This window comes from Phycodurus eques, chromosome 18, assembly GCF_024500275.1.
Source record: "Phycodurus eques isolate BA_2022a chromosome 18, UOR_Pequ_1.1, whole genome shotgun sequence".
In the NCBI taxonomy this organism is placed as follows: domain Eukaryota; kingdom Metazoa; phylum Chordata; class Actinopteri; order Syngnathiformes; family Syngnathidae; genus Phycodurus; species Phycodurus eques.
The window spans coordinates 6,582,204-6,596,366 of NC_084542.1; the positions used below are offsets into that span (position 1 = coordinate 6,582,204).

Here is a 14,163-nt window from a genome sequence, read left to right on the forward strand (position 1 = left end):
GTCGTGCGCAGCGATGCAGTGTGTACGAGATGTTCTGCGTTCCAGATGAGCAGCCACCATCCTCGCATCAGGACGCCTCCTTTGTGATTGCTGACGTGGAAGGGGGCAAGTCAGAGCAATCATCAAGCCTCTCTGCTGCGCAGCCATGTGTTACTTCTATATCTACTGACGCGTTTTGACCACTGATCTTGTCATTTCTCACAACAGTATGCCAGGATATCATCTCTGTAAAGTTACACTGGTGAAACCTTGAGAACAAACAATAGTTCTCCTGTGTTTTTACTTACTGGACAGAAGATGAACTAATTGCATGCATCCATCCATTTTCTATACCGCCTGTCCTTATTTGGGTCGTAGGTAAAATGGAGCCTATCGCAGCTGACTTTGGGCACCAGCTATCTGCAGTGAACTAATTCCCAGTTCAGTAATATAACTAGAATGTTGGCTTTCACGGATTCCTGTTGTAGACACTTTAACACTTTTTAAATTTGGGACGTCATTCACAATTTATGTTTCTATCGATGCACCTTTTTCAAGATAATATCCTGGCATCTTTTTGTGTGTGTAAATATATACACGCGTAAACCCCACCACACACACATACATATACTGTACAGGTATGTGATTACAGTCATTGCATATTAGTAAGGATTTTGATGTCGACTTTGTTTTACAACATTAAACACATTTAAACTGCATACAAAATGTGAATGAATTTAGTTTACTTGCGTGCAGATATTGCTTGTCTTTGTTCAGCTGCACAGAATATTGTACAGTATATTCAGATGATTTTGTGATATCTTAACAATGTAACACAATGCATGCCACTGAGTCAGCCGACATGGCAGTACGAACAGAGCTGCGTAGAGAAGTCAGCGGGGTAACGTGAGTCGCCCTGCCGCCCATTAAATCAGACTTGATCGCAAGTGTTCACCGCACTTGTCCTCACTGCCTCTTGAATAAGTAATGTAAATCTATGTTAAGATGAGATGGATAGAAACAAATAGAAGCAAAGCAACAAAATGAGGCCCTGATACCTCTAGTGTAACTCCTACACCACAGACCTGCGACTGTTTATCCAAACCAAATCGATTTTCTCGCCTCCTGTTCAAAACAGAGCAGGCATAATAATTCAATATTCTCTTCGGCTTTCTGCAGCGCTCAGCCTCCTGCAGATGGTTTTCCTTTCCCAGGAGTGCCTCAGTGGAATTGTACGCCTCCAGAGGTGCTACACCGATTGTGGTGCTTACTGACACTGCAGTATAAAATAGATCCTTCTCCAATTCCAGTTACTCTTCTCGGATTGAGGACATACGGAGCAATACAATCTAAATATCACAAGAAACTGTTCAAGTTGATATGGATTATACCTGTGATATCTACCTACCTAATTATCTGCCATCCATCCATCCAAAAATCAATTTATCACATTCGTTGGAAAAAGTTTGTCCTGCATCAAACGTCACTTTTTCTTAGCAATAGCATTGCAAAGTGCTTAACATCCAGGTTCAATTTCTTCCGCAACAAAATACTTGGGCCTGAAATACATGGGCCTACTTGCTGCTGCAAAGTAGTGAAATCCACGTCACTGTCATTTCTAGACGGAGCAAATAAAAATCATCTATTAATGAATGATCAAATGCAAATGCGTCCGAATATGTAAAGTCACAGGCCACCGTGAGATTTAATGCTCAGTGGTGAGCACATCTGCCCTACAGTTCTGAGGTGTGGGGTTTGAATATTCCATCCATCCATCCATCCATCCATTTCAACACCGCTTATCCTGGTCAGGGTCGCGGGACGCTGGAGCCTATCCCAGCTGACTTCGGGCGAAAGGCGGACTACACCCTGAACTGGTCGGCAGTCAGTCACAGGGCACATATAGACACGGACAACCATTCGCACCCACATTCACACCGTCACTGAGTGGGAACTGAACCCACGCTGCCTGCACCAAAGTCAGGCGAGTGTACCACTACACCATCAGTGACTTGAATATTCCTGTGTGGCATTTGCATGGTCTCTCCGTGCTGGCGCGGGTTTTCTGTGGGGACTCTGGCTCCCTCCCACTTCCTAAAAACATGCACGTTACTTTAATTGAAGACTCTAAATTGTCCATAGGTGCAATCGGGTGGCGACCAGTCCAGAGTGTACCCAGCCTGTCAACATTCTCTTCCGGTAACAAGACAATGTATCCATATTCTGCATGATGGTATGCACACCTATCCTACTAATGCATCATGTTGTGATTGGGCCATTGTAAAATCACTCCAACTACAATAGTGGCAGTAAGGTTTACAGTGGGCCGACTGTGTGGATCTGCAGTTTGCCAGCGTTTCGCATGAATACAGCACATGCTATTGTATAATCAAGTACACTGGACCAGTACAGAAGATGATGTAACCATGGAGACAGCAAGGGGACCGCTGTAAAAAATTTAACCATCAGTCGTTTGCTGCTGAGGGTTGGAGAAAGAGGTGAATGTCAGTGTGAGAGTTGCGGGAGATTGCACTGGAGTTTGTCCCACCCCTACACTGGAAACTGTTTCCCACACTCAAAAAAAAAAAAAAAAAAAAAGGAGTTTTCTTCTCAGGGAAAAAAAGAACCTCGGAGACAGTAACATCTCTAGTTCCCTGCCAACTTTCCAGAAGCATTAGGTGTGGTGCTCTCGACCATGATCACCCCTTGTGCTGAAAATGATGTCTGGCTGTAAACCAATAATAGAGTAAGACCCTGGAATATGACCTGAATGAGTATTCGCATCACTGCTTGACTTGCATGAAAAACAGAGGCCATTGTGACTTGCGCGTAATGATAGGAAATGTGTGACTTGAGATGCTAGCAGGATCCTGCAGTCTCATGTGCGACGTTTGCATGATCGTCGTGTCTCAACATATCGTCAAATTCGGACTATAAGGCGCAACAGAGTGTCACCTTCCAATATTAGCTTCTCTTTAACTTACCAGAATCGTTTTTCTGTAATAAATTTTTCTTCAAGCTCCATTTTAATTGTTAGCTGCTCACATTTTTAAATCAAGTTTAAATTTGAATTAAATTTGAAGTTACGTTTCAATCAACACATTTAAGCATGTAAAAAAAAAAAAGGTCTTCAGATGTACTCTGCTCAAGTGCACACCCTCATCATGCTGAAAATGTGAGGTATTATTTTTGCTGGGCATATTGTTTTGGCAGTAGCAATATTTTCGCTTCTGCATAACTTTTCACTGTTTCCACTTGTTTACTTCCTACGGGAAGGTTGGAAGCTTTTGTTTTCTCTTGAAATTGTATGTGCTCTGCACTCTCTTAATCTGCAGCGTTTAGTTCATCATGAACAATAGGTAAAAGTTCTCTAAATGAGAGGCAAAGTTAGGGCTGCAAGATTATGGCCAATGGAATAATCGTGATTATTTTCATCAATATTGTAATCCTGATTATTGCTCACGATTATTCTTCATGTTCGGGACAATACTTTATTTTTATTCCACTACTTTTCAACAAACAATATTCAGTGCAAAATTAATCTTTAAGTAAGAATAAATGATAGATAATTAATAAAAAATTAATGTAGCCCGAAATAAATTCTACTTTTTTTTAAAACGCAATAACATTAAGCTGAAAATCCCCATCAGTATAGTAAATTGTCAAGGATGGGTACGTCTCCGTTGTTCTGCTTGACGATTGCTCAGTCGTGCACGGTCACAAACTGCAAACTACTCGACAGTTGTGGTTTCCCTCTTTATTGACTTCTGGTGTTTTTTTTTCCATTGCAGTCTGGCCAGCCAAAAAGTTGAAGTCCAAGGCAGCCAGTGCAACCATTGTTAATAGTGTCTTACCGTGACCTGCCGTGACCTGCCGGCTCTCCGCCAACGTGCTGAGTGGGCTAACTTTAAAATAACAGCTTCATATATTACCACATTAGACATCAAATGCCATTTTAGGCTTTTATTTCGAAGTTGGCCTCGGACCGCAGTGTAGCCTTCACCATGCGTTCGCCCCCTGGTGGCTGGCTGACTCGGTTGCGGGCACTGCTGCAAATGAGGCACTTCTCATATGCAGCAGTGCCCGCATTTGAAATTAAAAAATAAACCGTGCACCCTTTGGCAAAGTGTTCTTCAAGTATGCTTCAAGCTGTTTATTTCTCATAGATATTCATTCCAAGTATGTTGAACACAGCATCACTGCAACTATCATTAGTCTAACGTATGTCTGCTATCTTAATGATAATATGGGAAACACCATAGACGAGCTGACAGAAATTAGCATCACTGTTGCAGTTGTTTTAAACCATCAACAACATAAAGATGGCAGCAACACATAGAAATATAATATCCAACTGTCAGATATATATTCCCTCTGGTCTGTGGAAACAATTACAACCGCTGGAGCGAACATTAGCTTTAGCTTTACGAAGTGTAGTTTGCACACAGTCACGCTAAAAAAACAAACTACCTAGTTATCGTTTATCTAGTGGATGCGCCTTACATGCACTAGTGTGTTCCAAAGACAACATTTTACAGGAATATGATTGGTTGGTAATTCCCAGCTTCATCAAGGTGCTTTGTATTCACTGTCGCTCAGGAAGCCGCAGGTATAAAGAGTGCAGTGCTCGAGGGAAACTCCAGGACTCATAAATAATGCCACGCCACTTTGCAAGTAGAGGAAGGAAAATCAAGACAAACATTCTCAAAGACACGTGCTGCTGACACCCGATACACTTGCATGAGCAGAAAGAGCCAAACAGGACTTTGTAATACATTCTAAAATCACATTTAATTATATGTGAGGCCAAATTGGCACACTAAAGAAGAAAACATTGTCAAAAAGACCAAGTAGGCAGACAATGCTTATTTAGACATTCAGATGCTGTGCCACCCATACAATATGAACCCTTCATTTCTTGTTCAAAACAAAACTGAAGCATATGATGCAGGAAATGCAGCCAGTCTACCAGTCGCCTCTCTCTCTCTCTTTTTTTTTTTTTTAAACCTCAAGTCCCCTTGATTTGCACACACTGATTATTTTTTTTTTTTACTAACTTGCTGTGCCCTGGTTCCAAGGAGGGGAGGGGTGGTGGGTTGGGTGCTGAGAACACGATGCCAATTCATCTCAAAGCTGACCAGCATGCTGAGAGGAACCAGCACTGGTATAATTGTGTAGATTTATGACTTTAAACTGTTTGCTCAGCCAGAAAGAGATATAGTTATTGGCATTTTGTTTGTGCGTGTGTCAGCGCCGTACGCTTAACTTTTCAACTTGATTCACTTCCCATTTCTTCCTTCGTAGCAAAAGACACTTTAAACATTAAAAGCTGCAATAATCTTGCATTAAAAGCTAAAATAACAGCATCCAATTCATTTTGACAGTACACTGAGTCATAAAAAAGACAGGAGCATATCAGCCACTGTTACGACAAACAAAGGTGTCGGTACCATGCAGTGAAAATGGGGTTTTACCACCTTGACTCACTTGTCTTGTCAGCAGCCGTTTGTGTCGATTCACCCCAGTGACCTTTTAAACAATGTCTTACACTGCTTTAATTATGTTACAGAAAATGACTGCTACATCCCATGTGTCTCTTGGAATCATTTTACTGTTGAGGCTACTTCAGATTTACTCTCTTGAGTAGCCATGCGAGTCACTGAGCTGCTACCTTATCATCGCACTATCATGACTCAGTAAGTTCACTGTTCTACGCTGAGTTTGTAAGATGCTGGCTCCCTGCCCGTGCCTTTCCTAAGCAGCACTTAGGGGATTGAAACTATGGTTTAACCAATTGAAAGCTGCTCTTACAACAGGTTCGGCTTGTCTGACAAATACCCCCTTGAACTACATTTGATGGTGAAATTCCCCCCCAAAAAATTTATTACTGTAAAAGAGGTCAGACTTGGCTTCTGATCTTGAGGCTACAATGCAATTTGCGAGAAATCTTGGTTCCTTTTGAGTGAGTGAGAGAGAGAGAGCGAAAGAGAGAGAGACACACACACACACACACACACACACACACACACAGACTCACTCACTCACTCACACAACCTTGAGAGTCTAAGTGCACCTCCGCCCTCACGTGCCACAATGGCGGTGGAGTTTCTCACCGAGTGCCCTGAGGGCTAATTTGTTGTGACCTTGTGCTCTCTCACCTGACACGCAACTGAGCATGCAGAGTCAACAAGAGGGGATAAACAACTTAGCAGGGGGCCAGCTGATGGGGATTTCAGCACAGAAGCTTTCAGGTCATCAGCTGATGAAAAAAATTGCGCTGGAGAATCTTAAGGCGCTATTAGCTGAATCATGAAGACAAAGTGAGGATGCCGGGTAATTGCAAGAACACATTTCACATCAACACCACATAGACTTTGAAGGTTTGAGTCCAAATCTGGCTGGATAATGATAGAAAAATAAAAGGCTGAGCAGGGAATTGCCAATATGACCTAATCGCTAGACAATAACGACTTTCGAAGTAGTGTATGTGGTAATAATTATAGTGCAATGCAAGCGATAAACTCAAAATAACAGACGAATGCTCTGACATCCCAATGCCAATCAGACACAAAATTCTACGCACAAGCAGATTATGTAAGAAGTCAATGTCAAGACATTTATAGTATATTTGATGTGCAAGTAATGGGGTACTTATGCCTGATAAAATCATTATTAGTAATACAATCAGTGCTTTATACATTCTTCAATTGAGACATCATGAGTGATATGCATTTTTCCCACATTTAACATTCTGCACTGCTTGTCTTCATCAGGATCACATGTAACTGGAGCCTACACCGAATGACTTTGGGCGAGAGGGAAAGTACACGCTGGGAAGAACAGAAACCAGAGTATCCCGAGAAAACCCGCAAACGTTAACATGTATTTGTAAGAAGTCAATAATGCTAAATGCTAAACTTGTCAACTTAGGATGTGTCAAAATGACCTTCTTTTTCTCTTTTGTATTATAAATGGGATGGAGTAATCACTCTCTAAATGTTTTGCACTCCTGCTTGTATTGTGCAGAATAACTCTGCCTGAAGTACTTTAACTTCCCACGGCTGACTTCATGTTCTTCTTTTGACAGTAAACCTGTTAAGATGCTGCTCGCGGCCAAGTAGTGCACTTCATGCTGCTTCAAGACATGTTTAATTAACAATCAACCCAATTCTGGGAACATACTGTATAAACAATTACCAATTACTGTATAAACCAACACCATTCACACCTCTGGACAATTATTCATCAATTAAGCTGCCAAGCATGTTTTGGGGAATGTGGGAGAAAGTCAGAGAAGCAGAAGAAAACCAATGCATGCACAAAACGCGTTTTTGTTTTTGTTTTTACTTACATGCATATGTTGAGTGATTAATCATGTCTCTTACTACGATTGGTGCACTCCAGTTTCTGTCAACCAAGTACAATAGCAGTTATCATCAAAGCAGCTGGTCACTTTTACAACAAGACGTTCGACTTGTCCATCAAGCCTAAAATATTTCATTGTCTGTGTTGAGCAAATGAAACTCTGAACCACCATCTGTGTCACAGAGGTCGCTATTCGGAACGTACAAGCTAAGTGACCCACACCATTCAGGCCGGATGAAGCAGGAACTACATCCGCCTGTTTTAACTCTAAACTGGTGTTTCAATGCAGGATAGCGATCGGTGGCTTATTTGCATAGAAGTGGAGAGGAAGACATAACACGGCATGCTCTGCTTTGTGACAGCTGTGCAACTTTTGACTTTCTTGTGTATATATGCTCAAGGTTTGTACTGTACATCCTCTTCCTGCCATCTCCCAGCCCAAATCATTCTTGTCCACAGCACCACGTGACCCAAATACTTAAAGGCCAACACCTTCTTGTTGCATTTGACAGTGACAAACTGTTTCTCCATATTAACAGGCAGCTGCTGTCTGGCCAGGAACCTGCTGCGGGATTTCTGTGCCAGGCTTTCATCACTCACTGGTACACAGTCGCTCAGGAAGAGGCGACGCTGTGTGCGCGAGCAGATACTGTGCGTTTCTGGGAAAAATGCCTCGGCCCTCCCATGTGAACTGTGAAACATTTCCACTGAAGTTCAGAAGAAGATAAACAAATGGAAAAAAAGGGGGAACCTACTGTGTTTGTACAACCAGGAAAGTAATGTTATGAAGCTTATGTTGTGCAGTCACTGTTGTCATTGTTACATTTCATGTAATATTTATATAGTGTAATGTTCTCGTTGTACTCTGGGGGCAACCCCCCCCCCCGCCCCCCCCAAAAATAACAAATAAACACTTTTGTTGTCTGCACCTTTAGCTTCGTATCACCACAACATCCAGCATCCAATAATTTCATCCACCGGCCAATCATGCATTGCCACCTCTTTGACCACTTTGCAAAAGTGTAGAAAGTCTGGAAAAAAATGTAGAAAAAAAACCAAAAAAACATTCACACTCACCTTGACACCTATGGACAATTTATACTAGTCTTCAATGAACCTAACATATTGTAAGTTTTTGGAATGTAGAAAGAAAGCAGGAGTACACGGAAAAGTAAGCACACGTAAGCACGGGAAGGAAATCAAGTAAAATCTGCACAAAGGAGGGCAGGAGCCCTGATTGAAACCCAGGAAATCTCAACTCTGAGGGAGAAACGTTAACCGCAACTCCACCATGCTGCCCATTTTTCAGTTCAGACGTTACATAAAACAATATTCCTCTATTGGACGTTATTGCGACTGAGGAAAGCGGTACACACCTGTTTTCCCCAGTTGCGCAGTACAATACGGCTAAAGCAGGAGTCAGTAATAAAATAAGTATCTACTGTACATTGAAAAGGGAGATCTTTATGTGATCAGACTCACCTCACGACAGTAATCATATGCCACTCATATTATGGAAAATGTACTTTTTATTGTTAGTATACAAATAAGTGGGTCTCTGGCGACCCTGTCCACTAATGGAGTATGAAAGTAAACAACCACATGCGGTGTATCTTTTACTATCTGCCTATTTCTGAGAAGCCATCAGAGTCTCATTTACATAATAACCACCCACACAATGATTTTCTCCACCAATGACACGGTCGAAGATCCAGAGCCACTTTCAAGCGACGGCTTAAGTCCGGCCGCCTGACTACACTGTCTGAAACACAATAATTCAGTGGCACAATCATGCAGAAACACCCACAGGCGCAAAGCCAAAAGGTAAGCAGAGCTGCATTGAGTTTTGTCGGATGCACAGATTGCTCATTAGCTAATAGTGTAAACTGCACTTACTTGACTGCAGAAAAAACGAATACTACATATCATTTAAAGTGTTTACATAGCTTGACTGGCTATCAAAAAATCGTCCAGTGTGTCTACTGGAAAGAATATACTGGAAACATGTGCGAACACGTTCTTGTCTGAGCAAGTCAGACCAAATGGTGAAATGAAATGCTAAACTTTGGTGAAGTTTACTGAATCTCACGTGCGTTCAACCAGGAGCAAACAACAGTGTGATGTGACGACTGCAGCCTCAAGTAGTGGCACACAAAGCAGAGTGCAGAGCTCAGAGCAACCTGTCTTGCAGGCATCGAAGGTGCAACCTTTGACACTTATAAATTGGACAATGAGAACAATCCAGCACCATTAGTCATGTCGAGTGACTTATTATTATTTCCTTGCACCGAACACTCGAAATCATGGGTGTCAAACTTGTTTTAATCACAGGCAACAATGTAGTTATGGTTGCTCTCAGTACACCAAAACTCACGGTCGGTTCACATTCGGTAATATCGGAAACAAATTGCAAAAACAAAAAAAACCAAACAACAACAAAAAAAACCTTTGCTTATCTTTTGTATAACAGGAACAGACTTAATTCCATTCAGAATAAAACAGCCATGATACGATGACTGCAAGCCAAGAGCAGAACTGCACTGTATTTGCCTACACACTAATTGTGTGCGTGTGTGTGTGGCGAGCGCTTGAGGCAGTTACACTTCTTGCCACTGACCTAATACACAAATGTTCTGTGTAAGAACCTTGTTTATTGGCTCTCCGAGTACCACTATAAGGCGCAACATTAAAATACGGGAGCGCAGGGGGCCTTGGAGTTCATCAAAAACCGAGACAGAGGTTGTATTCCGAAGGTTGTAATATTACAAGAGATCATTTCACTTTCAAGAATAAAGTCCAAATTTTATGTGCAAAAACAATATACTACACCTAAATAAAGTCATCATATAACAAGAAAAAAAACCTAATTATATACGTATTATATAAGTTACAATTTTATGGGGGAAACAATGTCCTAATTTTTAGAGGAATAAAGCTGAAATATTACTAGGACAAAAACTAAAATGATCTGAGACTCAAGACTGAACACTAAAATATCAAAAACATTTACGACAAGAGAAAATAAAATCTAAATTAAACACCAATAAAGTTGTTGTATTAAGTGAATCACATTTGTAAATTCTGAGACTAGAGTCAAAATCTAAGACAAAAATATAATGAAATCAAAATGCTATAAGCAAGAACTGTACCTAACAATAATTCATTTCTAATGGATTGCACATAAATAGGCCTTTTTTTTTTTTTTTTTTTTTTAAATTAGAAGTCAAAAAAGTTCAATACAACCGAACTGTACTTGGGCAGTGATTCATTGGCGCACCACTCGAGGGAGCCCGCGTACCGCACTTTGAGAATCACTGCTTTAAGTCGTTCCAAGACGAGACAAAAGAAGAGAAGAGCAGCTCGATTCTTGAACTTTGGTCCTTACCCGCATTGTAGAAGCGGTCCAGCACTGTGGTCTCGCCAAAGTCCAGCTTCCCAAAGTGGACCGTCTCCAGTTTGCTGCCCACGGTCTCACAAGCGTCCTTGAGGCATTGCAGCGCTACGCACTCGGCGTTGTTCTGCTGGTTCGGCTCGTTGTTGAACACATAGGCGACACTCACCGGCCTGCTTTTGCCCGACTTGCCGGTGGACAGCAGACCGCCGCCGTCCACCGCACAGCTCCCGGAAGTGTGGCCGTGCCCCCCGCAATCCTGCCAGAAAGTCCCGGCTGCTGGAACCGCAAGACCCGAGGCTCCGGCAGGTCCTCCGCGGGCGGTGCCGGCGCTCTCCCCGCCGACGTCACCTCCTCTGGCCGGACAAGCCCCGAAGCGAGGGACGGGCAAGGAAATGCCCTCTTGCTCTTGACTCATCTCGAGCGTCTTTTAAAGCGTGGATCGACAGGAGCGGCGCGGCCGCGGGAGCTCCATGTTTACGGTTACGCGCGGCGGTTTACGCGCAACGCCTCACACCTGCACGGGCACGACGAGCGAGTCTCGCGGGGGCTCAACACACGTCAACGCGCCCCAAGGCAAAGTCATGCCGCAACTGTTGCAGCCTGCGCGTCACGGCGATTCTCTCCGAAAGACTGCACAAGAAGCGGAAAAAAAACAACAACCATCCCCGCTGCTGCGGGGCCTTCCGTAGACAGATCCGCGCAAGTTGCGCAAAGCTGCAATGTCACCGCTGCAGAGAGGCAGCGAGACTCGACGTTAAAAGTCGTGCACTCCCCACAGGAGGAAGTACGCGATCGACTCAATGCAGTACACTCGTCGAACACTGGCCAGTTTCTACTGTTTAGCTTCTGTTCCGTCAATTTTGCAGCGCGGTGGGCGGTGGGCGGAGACAACGACGGGAAGCCTCGTGGGTGTGGGCGGAGACACGGGGACCCGCGTGTCAGGCTCTCAAAGGTAAAGCCGTAAAGGATCGGTCGCCGGAGCAACGCGCCTCGAAAGTCCAGGCAACTTTACTTCAGGTTGATAAATAGTGCATATATATATATATATATATATATATATATATATATATTTGTCTATATAGCAGCAGGGCTGGGCAAACATTTGTGCTCAAGGACCACCTTGGAGCTATAAATCAGACAGAATGGCCAGGTCATTCTTAGATGAGGTTAAAGTAAAAAAACTAAAAATTTCAAAACGGGTGCATTAATTATATTAAATATGATCCATTTTTTTTTCATTCACAATCAATTAAATTCCAAATAATTCACCCATTAATTGATTTTAAACTTTAAATGCACGATTAAAATGATTTATTTTCACAATATTTTTATTTTGTGACTTGAAACATGGATGAAACAAACACAAATGAATAAATTAATTTTGAATTAACACGTTCAAGGAAAAACTGGCTAAATTGATTTCACAAATAAAATGATTTATTTTAATATTAAAGTAATAATTAATGTTGATCATAACTAATTCACCAATTATTTATTTAATTTAAACGTTTTTGCCAATATATTTGAATGTATTATTTATTTATAGCATTATAATAGTAATAATAGTATAATAATGATCAGTTTACACGTGACGCTAGTAAGGATAATTGGCTCAGAAAATGGATGGATGGATGGATGGAATAACCAGATTATATAATGAGAAATATGGATGAAAAATATATACAAATGGATAAATACGTTTTAGTTAACCAATTTTAGGAAAATAATGGCTATATTAATGGATCAAATAAAATGTATGCACATTTCCAAAATGGTTTATTTCTAATCAAGTTCATTATGATTAATGGACTCGTTATTACTCATTAATTTAACAAGTATTATACAATAATTTGGCAAAATGTATATGTAATGCTGGTTATTTTACCAATATTGTATTATTATTTAAAATTAAGTAGAAAATTATTGAATGAAACAAACGAATACAAAATTAAGAAAAGTGTATACATTTTTACAAACCAATTTTAGGGGAAAATTATTGCAGCCCATATTACTACTTGTACCCTTGACAACAACGTGCATACTCGGTGGGCCAGGTTAAAGAACAGAGCGGACATTAGGACATTATATAATGACGTCATCATGACAGTTTCTCTTGTATGATAAACACAAAGTAACTATATACCCCAATATTCCTCTCACTTGAATTATATTTTATAGTAACTAAATTGTTTGAACAGCAATGAATCGATGCAATTTGTCTTGAAAAAATATGAACTATGTGCTGAAGGTTTCTGTAGCTTCGCTCTGTCCTGAAAGAAGGCTGTCCTGTTTCAGGGGGACCTCTAGTGGTAAAATTATAATATTACATTCTTCTGTGGAAATTTCTCAAGAACAATAAAGACGCTGATGCATAACAACACATGAGAACAATGCCTCGCAAACACAAGGAAAAAAAAAAAAAATCCCTGATTTGATGACATGTGATGAAAATATCATTAAATTCAGACCTTGGTATAGACCAGAGTAAAGGTTGCATGCAGTATCTTCAAGGGAAAAAAACATTTCACAGAAACAGCATTCTGCTTTTCTAAAAACAAAACAAAAATGAATATCAATTTTGAAAATATATGAGAACTTTTTTTTTTTTTTTAGAGCTCTGAAAAGCCTCTGATAAATCAGTTTTACTTGCCTAACTAATCTGCACAATCTGTCTAGACCATGCCTGTCGAACTCAAGGCCCGGGGGCCAGATGCTGCCCGCCACATAATTTGATGTGGCCCGCGCAAGCAAATCATGCTCGTCAACCTCTGTGATTTTTGATGATCCCAGCAGATAACTTTTCTACCACTAGATGTCACTCAATAACAGCACATTGATTCATTGCCTTCATAAAGTGCTACACTGAAGAGTGCGTGTGAAAATGCTGTCACATTCAATTCGTCCACAAGATTGTGTGATGTTACTGTCTGCTCCCGGTGGCCCCGTGGCGCAACCACATGATACTAACATTTGCATTCTGCATCAGTGTCTCTCCTTCTTACCCAAATGACAAGATGTGATTCATGAGCTAAAATCAAACATTTTTATGAGCCATACCATTTAGAACGTGCGTATTTCAAACATGAAACACTTGCTGAAAGACAGAAAACGGCATCAGCAATCTTAATTGATGAAATGTAATTAAATGAAAACAGAGGACTTATGCAGTCTTTCCCAACCGTTATTGGCCAGAGGCACATGCTGTACAGTCATTTACAATACCAAAGTCTCATGGCACACCATCAAACAAAAATATCACAAAAGTTATTACGTATGTACTGAAATAATGAGGATCTAGTCTCGATTTCCTCACAAATGTACTTACTCAGAGTCACATCTTTCTGCTTTATGAATGACAATTGGTTATGATGTACCTTCTGCCGTCTATAGAAGAGCATTTAATTGTTGTGGTTGTCACTGTACAT

At 41.2% G+C, this 14,163-nt stretch overlaps 1 protein-coding gene across 4 annotated transcripts in view; it reads right to left on the bottom strand.

Annotated features, from left to right (window-relative positions):
• The window catches only part of map3k5 (mitogen-activated protein kinase kinase kinase 5), a 56,289-nt gene extending 44,736 nt beyond the window's left edge, over positions 1 to 11,553 (bottom strand). For all 4 annotated transcript variants that reach the window (XM_061704268.1, XM_061704267.1, XM_061704266.1 and 1 more), the window contains exon 1: positions 10,730 to 11,553. In XM_061704268.1, coding sequence (XP_061560252.1) covers positions 10,730 to 11,153 — 424 coding nt within the window. In that variant the 5' untranslated portion in view covers positions 11,154 to 11,553. The remainder of the gene's footprint in view (positions 1 to 10,729) is intronic.
• Positions 11,554 to 14,163: the final 2,610 nt, after the last annotated feature.